The sequence below is a fragment of the Podarcis muralis genome, chromosome 16 (genome assembly GCF_964188315.1).
Source record: "Podarcis muralis chromosome 16, rPodMur119.hap1.1, whole genome shotgun sequence".
Classification (NCBI taxonomy): domain Eukaryota; kingdom Metazoa; phylum Chordata; class Lepidosauria; order Squamata; family Lacertidae; genus Podarcis; species Podarcis muralis.
Window position 1 is genome coordinate 42,705,429 of NC_135670.1, and position 13,922 is coordinate 42,719,350.

The 13,922-nt window shown below is 47.2% G+C and overlaps 1 protein-coding gene across 1 annotated transcript; it reads left to right on the forward strand.

Moving 5' to 3' along the window:
- The first annotated feature begins 12,493 nt into the window (after nucleotides 1-12,493).
- Nucleotides 12,494-13,423, forward strand: LOC114598559 (uncharacterized). Its single transcript, XM_028732350.2, has one exon. It carries the CDS (start codon nucleotides 12,494-12,496, stop codon nucleotides 13,421-13,423), a length of 930 nt encoding a protein of 309 aa, XP_028588183.2.
- Nucleotides 13,424-13,922: the final 499 nt, after the last annotated feature.

Below are 13,922 nucleotides of genomic sequence, written 5' to 3' on the forward strand. Positions count from 1 at the left end.
TGGGGCAGGTCCACCACATATGATAGAAGGTACCTTCTTTTTCTTTACATTTCCAGCAATGGTTATCACAGTTATGATAAATCTTTGCTAATTTAACAGGGGTCAGATACCATCTATACATCATTTTCATTATGTTTTCCTTTAGTACAGTACATGCAGTGAACTTGACCCCTTTCTTCCACAATTTTTCCCAATCCTCAAACATTATGTTATGTCCTACATGTCTTGCCCAATCTATCATCACTTGTTCATCCTTTGTATGCCACTCTAACAATGGGAAATGTAGTGCTTTCACACACACACACCCCACCCCAATGTTGTTGGGGGCATTCTCTGGGTGTTTGGTGCTGCTTTGGAGTGAATCAGATGACATTGGACCTTTGGAGAAATCGTGACCCTGTGGGTTAGGGCCTGAAGCCTCATTTTTTTGGGGGGCGCGCCATAAAACGTGGGGTTTTCACTGCCATGGATCACAAAACGGCTGCTGTTTTGTGCAAAGCTGGTAGATTGAGAAACTCGTATTTTATTTTTATTTTTAAAAAGATAAACTAAAGGTGTGTGCTTACAGGTAAACAGATACCAGTGTGCATGCCCATTATGACCTCAGGCAAGAATCAAGAAAATACAGGTGGTCCCTCTTAACTGACATTCTGAACTGAACAGAACTGAAGGGAGGGGCTGGTTCTGGAGCCAAGCTGTTTAGATTGGGTTTGGGTGGATGCGAAGAGGATGCCTCCAACTTCTTGAGCTTTGCTTCTCAACTTATTCTGCCTTCTGGGACCCCCCAGCCCAAGACCAACCACCTCTTGGATAGGTGAGCATGCAGATATTTTGGAATGTGAGTGTGGGGCAGGATGACCGCGTATGAAAGCTCCTTTGAGCACAAGTGCTGGCCCCCTTTTCTCTCCCATGGAGGCCCTGAACTGGCCATCTCCTTGTTCAGCACCTCCAAGGGAGAGAAAAGGGAACCTCAGTTACTACAGTGGTGCCTCGCAAGACGAAATTAATCTGTTCCGCGAGTCTCTTCCTCTTGCGGTTTTTTCGTCTTGCGAAGCACGGCTATTAGCGGCTTAGCGGCTATTAACGGCTTAGCGGCTTAGCGGCTATTAACAGCTTAGCGGCTTTAAGAAAAAGGAAACAAACTCGCAAGAACTCGCAAGACGTTTCATCTTGCGAAGCAAGCCCATAGGGAAATTCCTCTTGCGGAACGACTCAAAAAACGGAAAACCCTTTCGTCTAGCAAGTTTTTCGTCTTGCACCACTGTATTTGCCTTCTGAGGACACGGTCTCACTCCCAGAGCCCCAAGACTTACGGCTGCTGCTCTATCAGCCTCAGGCCATCCAAGGGATCGTGAGCAAAGCACACAAGCCCTGCCCGCCAGATGTGAAGCACTCTCCTGAGAGAATTGGGGTTTTTTAATTGGCTGAACAGAGTTTCAGCCCTTGGGGAATTTGATTTCTTAAACATACACCTTCCCCTTCCTTGTGTCCCTGGGGAGAAAAGCCAATCCTGCTTTCTTCCTTTGGTAATTTAATCAGAGGAAAGAACTCTTTCCGTGGTCTAATAGATTTGCTGAATCATGAATTCTGTACATGCACAGAGGCTATACCTCTTGAAACCCCAAAGATGGGCAAGATGGGGCATTTCTCTCCACCTGGCTCCACCGGATATTGCTGATGGCCAATGAAAGCCCAAGCAGGGATTCCTAGTGGGGGATGTTGCTGCGGTATATTGGAGGAGCAGGGCCAGGAGGCTAACTTGGACACCTGAGAACACAAAAAAGCAGCAGCAAAACAACGACATGTTTCCTTTTAAATGGACCTTCCTGCTGAGTGGAAAGCATAGATCCTCATTTTTAAAGGGGAAAGGGAGAGAAGGCTTCTCCCAAAGTGTTAGAAGGCCACAAATAATGTAACAATAGAACATAACAAATGTGCCATTTCATGTGATACAGAATCCTATGTGCAAATCTGTTAGATTGAGAAATTTGTATTAAATAAGAAAAAAAATTAAAGGTGTGTGCTTGCAGGTAAACAGATTGGAGATTTCCTGCAAGATCTTGTGAGATCTCACTGAAGTCTTGCAAGTTGTCTAGGAGAGCAAAATATGTATTGAGATTTGGGAGAGATCTTGCATGCTCTTTCAGGGACCAAAGCCAGCACTGCTGCAGCGCCAAAGGCAGGTGGCTAAGGGGTGGTGAGTGTCCCACGGGGCGAAATGGGATGTACTCCCCCTCAAGCTCAGGATTCCAGAACTAACAACTGTCAGTTGGGAGGGACGGAAGGCAAGGACCCACAGCCCAGGTGGGGCTCGCTAGCTTGGGGAGGAGGTGTGTGATTCCTCAGCTGGAGTAGATGCAGGACAGTTGAGGCTCACATGCCTCATCACCGCAGAAGCTATCACTGGAAAGCTGTCCTGGCCAGGCCTGTGTCCTTTGGCTCCAGTTGGGAGTGAAACGGATGACGTCTGATTTTGGGCAAAATATTTTTTTAAAAAAGAATTATGATTTTCAAGTTTATACATTTCAATAATTTTGCAGTCATTTTAACATTTCAAAACTTGACTTCCTTCCTCCTCTTTCTGCAGTTCCTTAAATTGATTCTTCATATCTTATGCATATCCAAATTACCTTAATTTCTTCATTTATGCATCTGCTTTAAATATATAATCTTATTCAACTGCAGGTTATTCCAATAATCCTGCCAATATTCTTATCTGTTTACAGTTTGTAACTATTCATTAAACCATTTCCATTCTTTAATACAAAGTTTGTTCTCTTGCTCCTAGAAACGGTCAGCATGTGACAGAGGCCACATCCTGGGAACGGTTTGACTGGCCACCTAAACCAGGTGAGGGAAGCCAAGGAGTCTCAAATGCTCAGGAACTTCCCCTGTGTGCCAAGACAGGCTCCAGCAGATTGAGCGGACAAGACCAAGCGTGGGCCCAGTGGTCAAGAAGGTGGTTTCTGCAATGCTGTGGAGGGAAGTGAGGGGCAGATGGGGCTCATCCACCTATAAAGATAGCCCATCGAGGAGAAGGAAAACTCTGATTCTAATTTGCCTTGAGGGATATCTTTGGGAGCTGAAAAGGCTAAGGAGTAAACCCTACACAAATCTGGAGTCCCTCAGGCGGTTGGATGGCGCCGTTTACAACCCCTTCTGACAACTCCTGCAGCCCAACTGGTGCCTAACTCTGCTTTCCTTGGAGACACATCTTGGAGATTGTCATCTGGGAAGCCCAGGACCTCCAGACACACTGCCCAGTCTTGCTCCCTGGAGAGGTCCCTTTGGGACTGCTGACACCCTTGCTTGACTTTGACCTCACCCCCGGAGGCGCACTCCGTTGCTTCTCAAGACAGACAAATGCCAGCATTATAAAACTATTTGAAATAATTTTATTTCATTCACAAAAGACAATCTGGCATGTGATTAGGACAGTGGTTTTCAGACAACGGGTGACACGTTTATTGATCCAGTTTGGAAGTCTCTGTCTTGTCTTCGCACATGCGCAGTTCCATCTAGGAGCAACAACAAGGGAAGGAGCCAAACTGTCGGCTCCTGCAGCGAGACTCAGGATTTCCACTCATGCTCACAAACGTAGGAAAAACCACCGCCTAGGATAAAAGGATGATCACAGAATAGCATGTTTGTAAAGGAACTTGATTAGAATAATAATAATGATTTTTTTTTTTTATTTGGGTTTGTGGGGAAGGGGGGGACTGGGTCTTGATGGGGAGGGAGATCTGTGCTGGAGCTGCTGGCCTCACTGCTGTCGCTGCCCGGAAGAGAAAAGAAGAGAAAAGATTTTTCATCTTTCCATTTATTATTATGTTGACAACCTATTTTTCCTTCAAGGATCTTCAGGTGGCTGACGCTATTCTCCCTTTCTTTAATTATACTTACTTCCTCATTCCATTTCTCTTCCAATATCTCTTCCTCCTCCTCCTCGCAGACCAGGGGGTGGATTTTAGGGGCACGACAGCAGGAGGCCAGCAGCTCGCACAGCCTGCCATACTGGCCATTCTCTCTTTCAACAGCCTTTGAGAACAACTGAGTAGGCATCTAGAGCGTCAACTGAACAGGCATGTGGATCAGCTAGTCACTGGGCACAGTCTATTCTTTTGGAGGGGGCTTTCCCCAGTTTCCATTTATAAGAAGTTTGAAAGGTTGCCTCTTTATAAAGTCTGTTTCCTTGTGACGAGAGACCACACTGGAGACTCATAGTGTTTTTGAAATATATAAAGGTAAAGGGACCCCTGACCATTAGGACCAGTCGTGGCCGACTCTGGGGTTGCGGCGATTATCTCGCTTTATTGGTGGACCAATCATGTACAGCTTCCGGGTCATGTGGCCAGCACGACTAAGCTGCTTCTGAACCAGAGCAGCGCACGGAAACGCCCTTTACCTTCCCGCCGGAGCGTTACCTATTTATCTACTTGCACTTTGACGTGCTTTCGAACTGCTAGGTTGGCAGGAGCAGGGACCGAGCAACGGGAGTTCACTCCGTCGTGGGGATTCTAACTGCCGACCTTCTGATAGGCAAGTCCTAGGCTCTGTGGTTTAACCCACAGCGCCACCCGCATCCCTATTATTTATTTAGATACTTGGGTTTTGGGCGAAGGGAGAACTGGGTCTTGGAGCGGGGTAGAGCTGTACTGGAGCTGCTGGCCTCACTGCTATCACTGCCTGGAAGAGAAATGAAGAGGAAAAATTGATTACTACATCTTTCCTGCAAGGATCTTCAGGTGGCTTGCGTTATTCTCCCTTCCTCCCTTCCTCATCCCATCCCTGAACTCTTCTTGAATCAGGGAGCTGCCTCCCCCCATCCCAGTGATCCAGATTCTCTCTGGCCTCCCTGTTCCTCAAGAACAAAGATCAACACTCCCCATCTATATATCGGTGGCATCCATCCCCTGGTCGCTTGGTCTTACATAAATTGTTTTCACCTTCACTAAAGATTCCTTCTGATCTTCATAACCATCACTTCATCCTCCCATTTCTCTTCCAATATCTCTTCCTCCTCCTCCTCACAGACCAGGGGATGGATCTTTGGCACATGACAGCAGGAGACCAGCAGCTCACGCAGCCAATCTTTATAAACTAATCTAACCATGACTTGGTTCCCTACGTTTCTGAATCTTGAGGGATAGTAAAAGAAACAGAATGCAGAAGGAATTAGGAATCCTACTTATACTTTATATGAAGAAAGTCTCTTCATTACACCAGAAAACGTATTTCCTTTCTCACAAACTACCTCCTCAAACTAAAGATGCTCATCTTTAATTTTATAGTCCCTTTCCTCTTTTGTGCAGTTCTGCCCCTCCTTTCGCCACTTTTCTTCTCTTCCCGATTCTCCAATTAGTCCAGCCATTTCTCCTAGACCACGCTATGCCATCTTTGCCATCTTTATAGGTTAGTGTTTAATATAAGTTCAATATTAAAAGTGTTGCCTTCTCTTTTACCTTTGTTTTCCAGTAACTTCCACTCTTTTACCACAAACAGCGCTGACAATCCAAGTCTTTTAACTCAGTCTCTTTCGCTGGGCTCACGCCACTTCAAAGTAAAAAACAAGTTAAGTCCTTGAATTCCGCTTCTTTTAATGGGCTAGTACTGCTGCTGCAGAGTGAAATTTGAATCTGTCTTCCTTTTCTTACTGGCACTTGTTAGAGAAATCTTTGCTTATGGTTACGTATAATGAGAAAGATTTCCAATATGTTTAAGATAAAATCTCCCGTTCTTTACTCTTTATGTGCTAGTCTTTTGGGTCTGTTTCTGAGCAGTTCAGTTTGTATAAATAAGTCTCACAGACCCTCTTCTCCTCAAGCTCTCCTTGTTAGCTGCCGTTCTTACCGTTTGGGACTTTGAGGCTTGCTGCTGAGGATTGCTCGTGTCCTTGCGTCTAGGTACTCTCTGTCGACTCACCTCCTGGTTAGGACGTGGGCTTCGAAGGGTTCCTTTTTTGACGCTGCCAGACAATGTCAGCCCTGGGCCACGCCCAGAGCCTTTTTGGGGGTCGTGTAGCCTCCGCGTTGCCCCCCAAAGTTCCCTCTAACAGCTGCTAGGCGCGGAGAACCCGCGAAGCACATCCACAACGGAGGGCGGAAAAACCGGAAGCCCTTACATACCAGGTTTGGGAGGGGGATTTGGTCTGCGATAGGCTTTTTCCGTAGGGACACGGGTGGCCACAGAGCCTAGGGCTTGCTGATCAGAAGGTCGGCAGTTCGAATCCCAGCGACGGGGTGAGCTCCTGCTGCTCGGTCCCAGCTCCTGCCAACCTAGCAGTTCGAAAGTGGAAGTAGATAAATACCGTATTTTTCACTCTATAGGACGCACTTTTTCCCCTCCAAAAATTAAGGGGAAATGATCAAAGCAGCAGAAATAAGAGATGATTGGATCCCTTTCTGAACTCAAAGCATGGGTACCCCCAACAAAAATTTAAAATTCGGTTTTGTAATTTGGAACTAATGTGATTTGATTGGTTTGCTAATAATAATTATTTTTTTTTAAAAAAAACAAATTAAGGGAAAATTTGTGTGCGCCGTATGGAGTGAATGCAGGCTGCGCAGCTAAGCCCAAAGCCAGAGCAGGGAGAAGGAGCGCTGCGCAGCGCTCCGTCTCGCTGTTCTAGCTTGGGGTTAGCTGCGCAAAGCCTCCGCAGGGCAGCGGGGTGAAGGCACCCTGCCGTCCTGCGGAGGCTTCAAAGGCCGTCCCCGAAGCCAGAACAGTGAGGCGGAGCACTGCGCGGCGCTCCGTCTCACTGCTCTAGCTTGGGGATGGCTGCACAAAGCCTTCGCAGGACAGCGGGGTGCCTTCACCCCGCTGCTCTGCGGAGGCTTCAAAGGCTGCGCTCTGGGGGCTTCAGGCAGCTATCCGCAAGCCTTCCAAGCGCAGCAGGAGTTCCCGCTGCACTCAGAAGGCTTGCGGATAGCCGCCTGAAGCCTGGAGAGCGAGAGGGGTCGGTGCACACCGATCCCTCTTGCTCTCCAGGCTACGCTTCGCTGGATAGGCACTGCACAGTTTTCCCTCTCTGCGCAGCGCCCCTTCAGCGAAGCGGGAGGAGAAATGGAAGGGGCTCCGTTTCTCCTGCCGCTTCGCTGAAGGGACCCTGAGCAGAGAGGGAGAGAATCCCCCCCCCCCGTTCTCCCCCTCCTATGATCCGGTGCGTCTTATGGTCCGGTGCGTCCTATAGAGCCAAAAATACGGTAGGTGCCGTTCTGTCGGGAAGGTAAACAGCCTTTCCGTGCACTGCTCTGCTTTTGCCAGAAGCGGCTTCGTCATCCTGGCCACATGACCCGGAAGCTGTACGCCGGCTCCCTCAGCCTATAGAGCGAGATGAGCGCGCAACCCTAGAGTCGTCCGCGACTGGACCTAACGGTCAGGGGTACCTGTACCTTTACCTAGGCTTTTTCCAGATCTGCCTTACTGCCCTATGTTTCTAAATCTTGAGGGAGAGCAAAAGAAGCAGAATGCAGAAAGAATTAGACATCCTACTTACACTCAAGAAGAAGAAATCTTTATTTTGCCGGAAAACATCATTACTTCTCACAAACCACCTCCTTTCTCCTGAACTATCCTCAAATAGTTGCTCTTCCCAAAGTCCTCAGCCAAGTCACTCAGCAGGGGGACGTGTCACAATGGAGGCCCTGACCCTGTTGCTTTAGCTACCTTGCTTAACAATGTGAATTGTTCCCCTTAACATTAATTTTTCAAATATATCTTCCAGTGGGTTTTTATTTTATTTATTTAGGAAGGATCTAGAGCTGGCTTCATCCAGCACGGTGCATTTCTGGACAGGACAGGAAACACCCTGCAAACACACACTTTTCAACATGGCAGTGTCACCAAGGAAAAACACTCCTGGCCTAGACTATGGCTGCTGTTTCTCAATTAATAGTAAAAAATGACCCTTCTCAACATCCTGTAATAATCTGTCCAGTATTAGGATGGACAGGAGCAGGACTTCACCCTTAGACCTCCTCATCCCCCTGTTTCTGTTTCTGCCCAGTGTCTTCTGCCAATCAACAGCTTTCCTTAGCTTGCAAGGAAGTGAAATGTTATGAGTTACTTGGTGCCAGACTCCCCTTTGCCATGAGTTTCTGGGTGCCAGGCACTGAACCCCTGGACCCTGAACATCAGGGGAATTGATCTAAGCTGTACCCCAAGCGCTACATTTGATTGTTGGTTATTAGATACTGATTGAAACCATTTTATTTCATTCACAAAAGAAATTTTGACATGTGATTATGATAACAGTTTATATAATAAAGGTGACACGTTTATTGATCCTTTTTGTAAGTTATTATTTGTCTACTTTAATGTATTTTTTATATATATTAATCAGTAAGGGGGTGGGGTGGGAAGCAGTTTTGCATATGAAACTGGTGGATGGCTGTCATTAATCCAGATCAATTTCATAGAATCATAGAAACTTATAGCTGGAAGGGACACCAAGGGTCATCTAGTCCAACCCCCTGTGATGCAGCAATCTCAGCAAAAGAATCCATGGCAGACGGCCATCCAACCTCTGCTTAGTAACCTCCAAGGAAGGAGAGTCCACCACCTCTCGTGGGAATCTGTTCCAATGCCAAACAGCCCTTACTGTCAGAAAGTTTTTATGAATGTTTAGTTGGAATCTCCTTTCTTATAACTTGAATCCATGGGTTCGAGTCCTACCATCTAGAGCAGGAGAAAACAAGCTTGTTCCCTCTTCCAGGTGACAGCCCTTAAGATATTGGAAGATGGCTGTCAGATCTCCTCTCAGTTTCCCCTTTTCCAGGCCAAACCTACCCAGCCCCTTCAAGTGTTTCTCTTCAATCTTAGTTTCCAGACCCTTGGTTGTCTTGGTTGCCCTCCTCTGCACACATTCCAGCTTGTCAACATCTTCTTGAATGATGCTGCCCAGAACTGGACACAGGACTCCAGGTGTGGCCTGACCAAGGTAGGAGAGAGTAGGACTTGGACTTCGTTTCATCAGGACCCTGGACTTCCATAGATGCAACCTAGAACAGCATTACCATTTTCTGCTGCTGCACATTCCTTGTGGCTGAGGCTCAGGGTAACGCCCCCGGGACCTTTCAGTTCATGGTGTCCATGGAGGCGCAGGTCAATTCTGTGTCCAGGGCAGCTGTTGACCAGCTTCATCTAGTACGCAGGCTGAGACCCTATCTACCTGCGGATTGCCTCGCCAGAGGGGTGCATGCTCTGGTTATCTCCCGCTTGGACTACTGCAATGCGCTCTACGTGGGGCTACCTTTGAAGGTGACCCGGAAACTACAACTAATCCAGAATGCGGCAGCTAGACTGGTGACTGGGAGTGGCCCCCAAGACCTACATTGGCTCTCAGTATGTTTCCGGGCACAATTCAAAGTGTTGGTGCTCACCTTTAAAGCCCTAAACGGCCTCAAAGGCCCAGTATACCTGAAGGAGCGCCTCCACCCCCATCATTCTGAGGCATCTAATCATAAGCCTGCATTTTATTAATGTTTGATCAGGGCTTGTATATTTTCAAATGTTTCATGCCAGGCAGAAGACCAGCTGCTTAGAGAACCTTGGCAATGTTTTCCTCCTAGACAAGGGGCCCCTTGATTTATAGCAGAAAACAATTCTCAAAGTCGTAAAAGGGGGAATTACAGGCTGAGAGCGAGGACACTGACCCTACATGTTACAGAAGATAAAAAAAGCAGAGATAAACATAATTAGGAATGAGTAAATAGTAAAATAATACCAATGTGCCTCCCAGTAAAATGAGCCAGATCTTCTTCCTAAGGTTAAAAAGGCCAAGAGCAATGGAGAAGCATCTTGCTGGCAGAAAGAGAGCATTTTTGGGAAGTCTTTTCTAAAGCTGTTTCTTTCTTAAACTGAGAGAGTTAAAGGGCAATAAATGTTGGGAAGAGCTAATGGGAAAAGCAGCTGGCTGAAGGGGGGGTGTAAACTGAAGAGGCTTCTTTTGAAGCTGTTTTTTACTGAGTTCCTTTTTTACTTTACAAAGGCCTTATTCCTTTTAAAAGGCTACCTATGTTATGTATTAAATATATTGGCTTAAATGTAATTATGCAAAGGATTTAAGAAATGCTAGATTCTTATTTCATATAGTTGTAAGAGTTGTATTTATCCTGAAATTAAGTCAGCCACCAGCCTTACCCCCCCTGCCAGACAAGAGACGCCATCGAAGCACTCCTGACAAATGGTTGTCAGGCCTTTGTTTAAAGACCTCCAAAAAGGAGATCTTTCATTGATGATGCATGAGAATGTGAACCCAAGGTCTCTGACATCTGTTCAAGATAAAAATTTAAAATTATTAACCATCTGTTTTGGAGGGCAAGGAGGGCAAGAGGTGAGCTGGTAATTAAGGATCCTTGTTGAGACAAATGTAAGATATATGACTACTTATTTGTCATTTATAGATAGAAGAATATATAGCTTTTTGTATCCCATAAAAGGCAATAGGAAATGGGTGTATCTTTTACGATTGGTCATAGCAATCAGCCAATAGGAATTTCAACCAGGCTGATTGGACAGAGGCAGCCAAAGGAGGAGCAAGGGAGCTGGGCTGAGGGAATATAAGTGCTGGCCATAATGGCAGGAGGCCAGGCCAGAGCTTGGTAACCATATACCACTGTGCCTCTCATTTATTTGTCTGACAAATAAATTATTATTTTAATTTCTCTGTTGCTGCGTTGAATATTTCATTCCAGCTAAGCGTTAACCACAAGCAGGGTGCTACATTTTTGCCTGGACACTGAGGTCCAGCGCTGAGGGCCTTTTGGCGGTTCCCTCCCTACGAGAAGCCAAGTTACAGGGTAGTGGTGCCTGCCCTGTGGAACCCCCTCCCACCAGATGTCAGAGAGATAAACAGCTACCTGACATTTAGAAGACATCTGAAGGCAGCCCTGTTCTGGGAAGCTTTGAATGTTTGACAGACTATTTTATTTTAATATTTTGTTGGAAGCCGCCCAGAGTGGCTGGGTATAAATATTATTATTATTATTATTATTTTATTATTATTATTATTATTATTATTATTATTATTATTATTATTATTATAATATTATGATGATGACTGTGAGGTGTTACAAGTCATTAACTTCAAGCCACACTGCCATGCCTTTGAAGACACAAACCATCCCAGCTTTCCGAACTGGCTATCATGGCTTCTTTAATCTTTGTGTATTGCTCCACCATGTGGCTGAATCATATAAAGCACTGACTTTTACATATCTCTTGACCTCTAATTGCAAGAAGATCTCGTTAACTTGGATTATAATCTTTATAAATTGGAGTTGTGGAGCAGGTCCTCGAGGGGGGGGAGCTCCCACCATTCCTCCTCAGTCCAGCCCCTGACAACCATGTGGGTTACGGCGTCGATGGCTCATTTTGTGGGGCGATGTGAAACTTAGTGTTTTCACCCCCAAACCTTGCAGGGGGCATTCTCTGGGTGTTTGGCGCCGCTTTGGAGTGAATTGGACAACGTCTGACTTCTGGAGAAATTGGGATCCTGTGAGTTAGGGCACCAAAGGCTCATTTTTGGGGGTGCCATGAAATGTGGGGTTTTCGCTGCCAAACATTTCAGGGGGTCTTTAGCAGGTGTTTGCCGTTGCTTTGTTGTGAATCCTAAGACATCGGGTTTTCAGCGAAATCGTGGCCACCATATCTATCCTGACAGATGATTTGGCCTGTCACCCTTGTGTGGAAGTAAAGGATGAGATTCCTCTACTACTCCGCCTGGGGTCTCCAATGTGGTGCACCCAGCCTCCACTCACACTATTCCTATGCTGGGGAATTTGGGGGTGGTTTGTGGGGATGTTATGTACTGAGTTGAATAGGATCCAACATGCAGCAGTCTGATTGGTCCGCAGGAGCCACCCAATCCAGCTCCAGGTGGAAGTGAATCCACAACCTGATTGGCCTACAGGAGAATCCCAGAATTAGCCAATCACATGCAGCCCATTGTGTAAATAATGTATATAAAGCAGATATTGTGGGGGAACTTTCATTCCTCGCTACTGTGAGTTGAATACTGTTGTGTATTGAGTCAAAGGATTTTATATCTGTAGTATTATTGTCTGTATGTGCATTAGTGTAAAGTAACTGCCTTTTGGTTCCAGAGGGTACATCTACTATTGGTTCATTTAAGCTGCTGTATTTGGATCCTCTGTCTTATTGGTTTCCTCCAAAAGGCAGGACTGTGATTGCCTGATTTTGTTCCCTCCAAAATGTATCCTTTATAGCTAGTTCTCTGTCCCTATATATGTAGCTCTCCCCTCCTCAGGTCTTAGTCTTGTTTGCTGTAATAAAGAAGTGTTACTAGAGAACTGTCTCCAGCATATTATGTCAAGAGAGCTGAAATCACAAACCCCACGTCACAACAACTGGCGACGAAGGTGGGATCCGGAATGCTGAGGAGCGGTTAAACGCAGCCCTGCCTCAGAGTCCGGATTGTAGCTAAGAACAAGACTCACTGGCCAGCTGAGAAGACGACCCTGCCCACAGGACCATGGAGAGTCCAAGGGTATTGGAGCCCTTCCAGCCATCAGAGCCCTACACGTGGGAAGACTACGTCGAACGCTTCGAGTTCTTCGCAGTGGCTCAAGGGATCACCGATGCCAGCAAAAGAAGGGCCACATTCCTGAGCTACTGTGGGCCTGAGACCTTCAAGCTGGCCAAGGCATTGCTTGCTCCAGCGAAGCTAAGTGAGACATCTCTCAAAGATATTCTTGCCTGCCTAACAAGCCATTTGGCGCCTACTGAGACCAAGATGGCCCGGCGGATGGAGTTTCATAAGAGGCAGCAGCGTGCTGGGGAGTCTGTATCTGCATTTCTAGCTGAACTGCGGAAGCTCGCTCAGCACTGCGACTTCCAAGATCTGGAAGAGACTCTCCTGGATCGGTTTATCGGTGGTCTGAGCAGCAAGAAAGCCAGAAGACGCATCGTGGCTAAAGAAGAGGTTACCCTTGCTTCAGCCTTGAAGGAGGCCACCGCCACGGAGAATTATGAAAGAGAGGAGCTTGATGCCAGTCGCAAGGCCCCTAAGCCACAGATAGAAGTTGCGCATGCCATGGACGAGCTAGAGGCTACTCCGAGCCAGAGCCCAGTCCGTGGGGTAGAGTCAGTGCGTCAGGCCTGCACAGTGCACAAAGATCACCGAGGCAGGTGCCCTGGTTGTGGCGGAAACCATGAGCGGAAGAGTTGTCGTTTCCGGGATGCTATGTGCTGGACGTGCGGGAAGACAGGTCACATCGCCAGGGTCTGTAGATCGGCGGCGTTGGGAGCGACAGGAGCACCTAGACTGGAGCATCGCAGACCGCCCACAGCAAACCATGTTCTAAAGGACTGCCACTACGTAACGGAGATCAACGGGAGGGTCGTGCAGTTTCCAGCGCAAGGCAAGGCACACATCAAGGTGAAGATTGAGGGTCAGCTGTGAGACATGGAGGTGGACTCCGGATCTGGATTCACTATCGTGTCGGACCAGACCGCGAGGACATTCTTCCCCAGGGGTAAGTTGCCCCCTCTGGAGCCCTTCCCGGCAACTTTGCAGTCATACTCAGCGGGCCGCATCCAGGTCATGGGAATGTGTGCCGTGAGAGTACAGTTCCGGGACAAACAGGCGGTACTCAAACTGGTGATTGCGAAGGGCAGTCGCCCCAGTCTCCTGGGCACTGACTGGTTCCCCGCCCTGGGACTGAGTATATCAGGGCTTAATTCAATCCAAACCTGCCCTGAGATGAGCGAGGCATCATGCAAAGAATTTGCTGGTCTCTTTAATGGAAAACTGGGTTGTTATAAAGGGCCCCCAGTTGACTTCGAATTGGACCCTGGGGTGGCCCCAATCCGACTCAAACCAAGGCGAGTGCCATTTGCACTGCAACCCAAGATCGAAGCAGAGCTGGATAAATTGGTCAAGCAGGGAGTTCTCTCACCCG

What these genes read in the sequence shown, in the direction of transcription:
- LOC114598559 (XM_028732350.2), top strand. Translation starts at nt 12,494, where the DNA reads ATGGAGAGTCCAAGGGTATTGGAGCCCTTCCAGCCATCAGAGCCCTAC.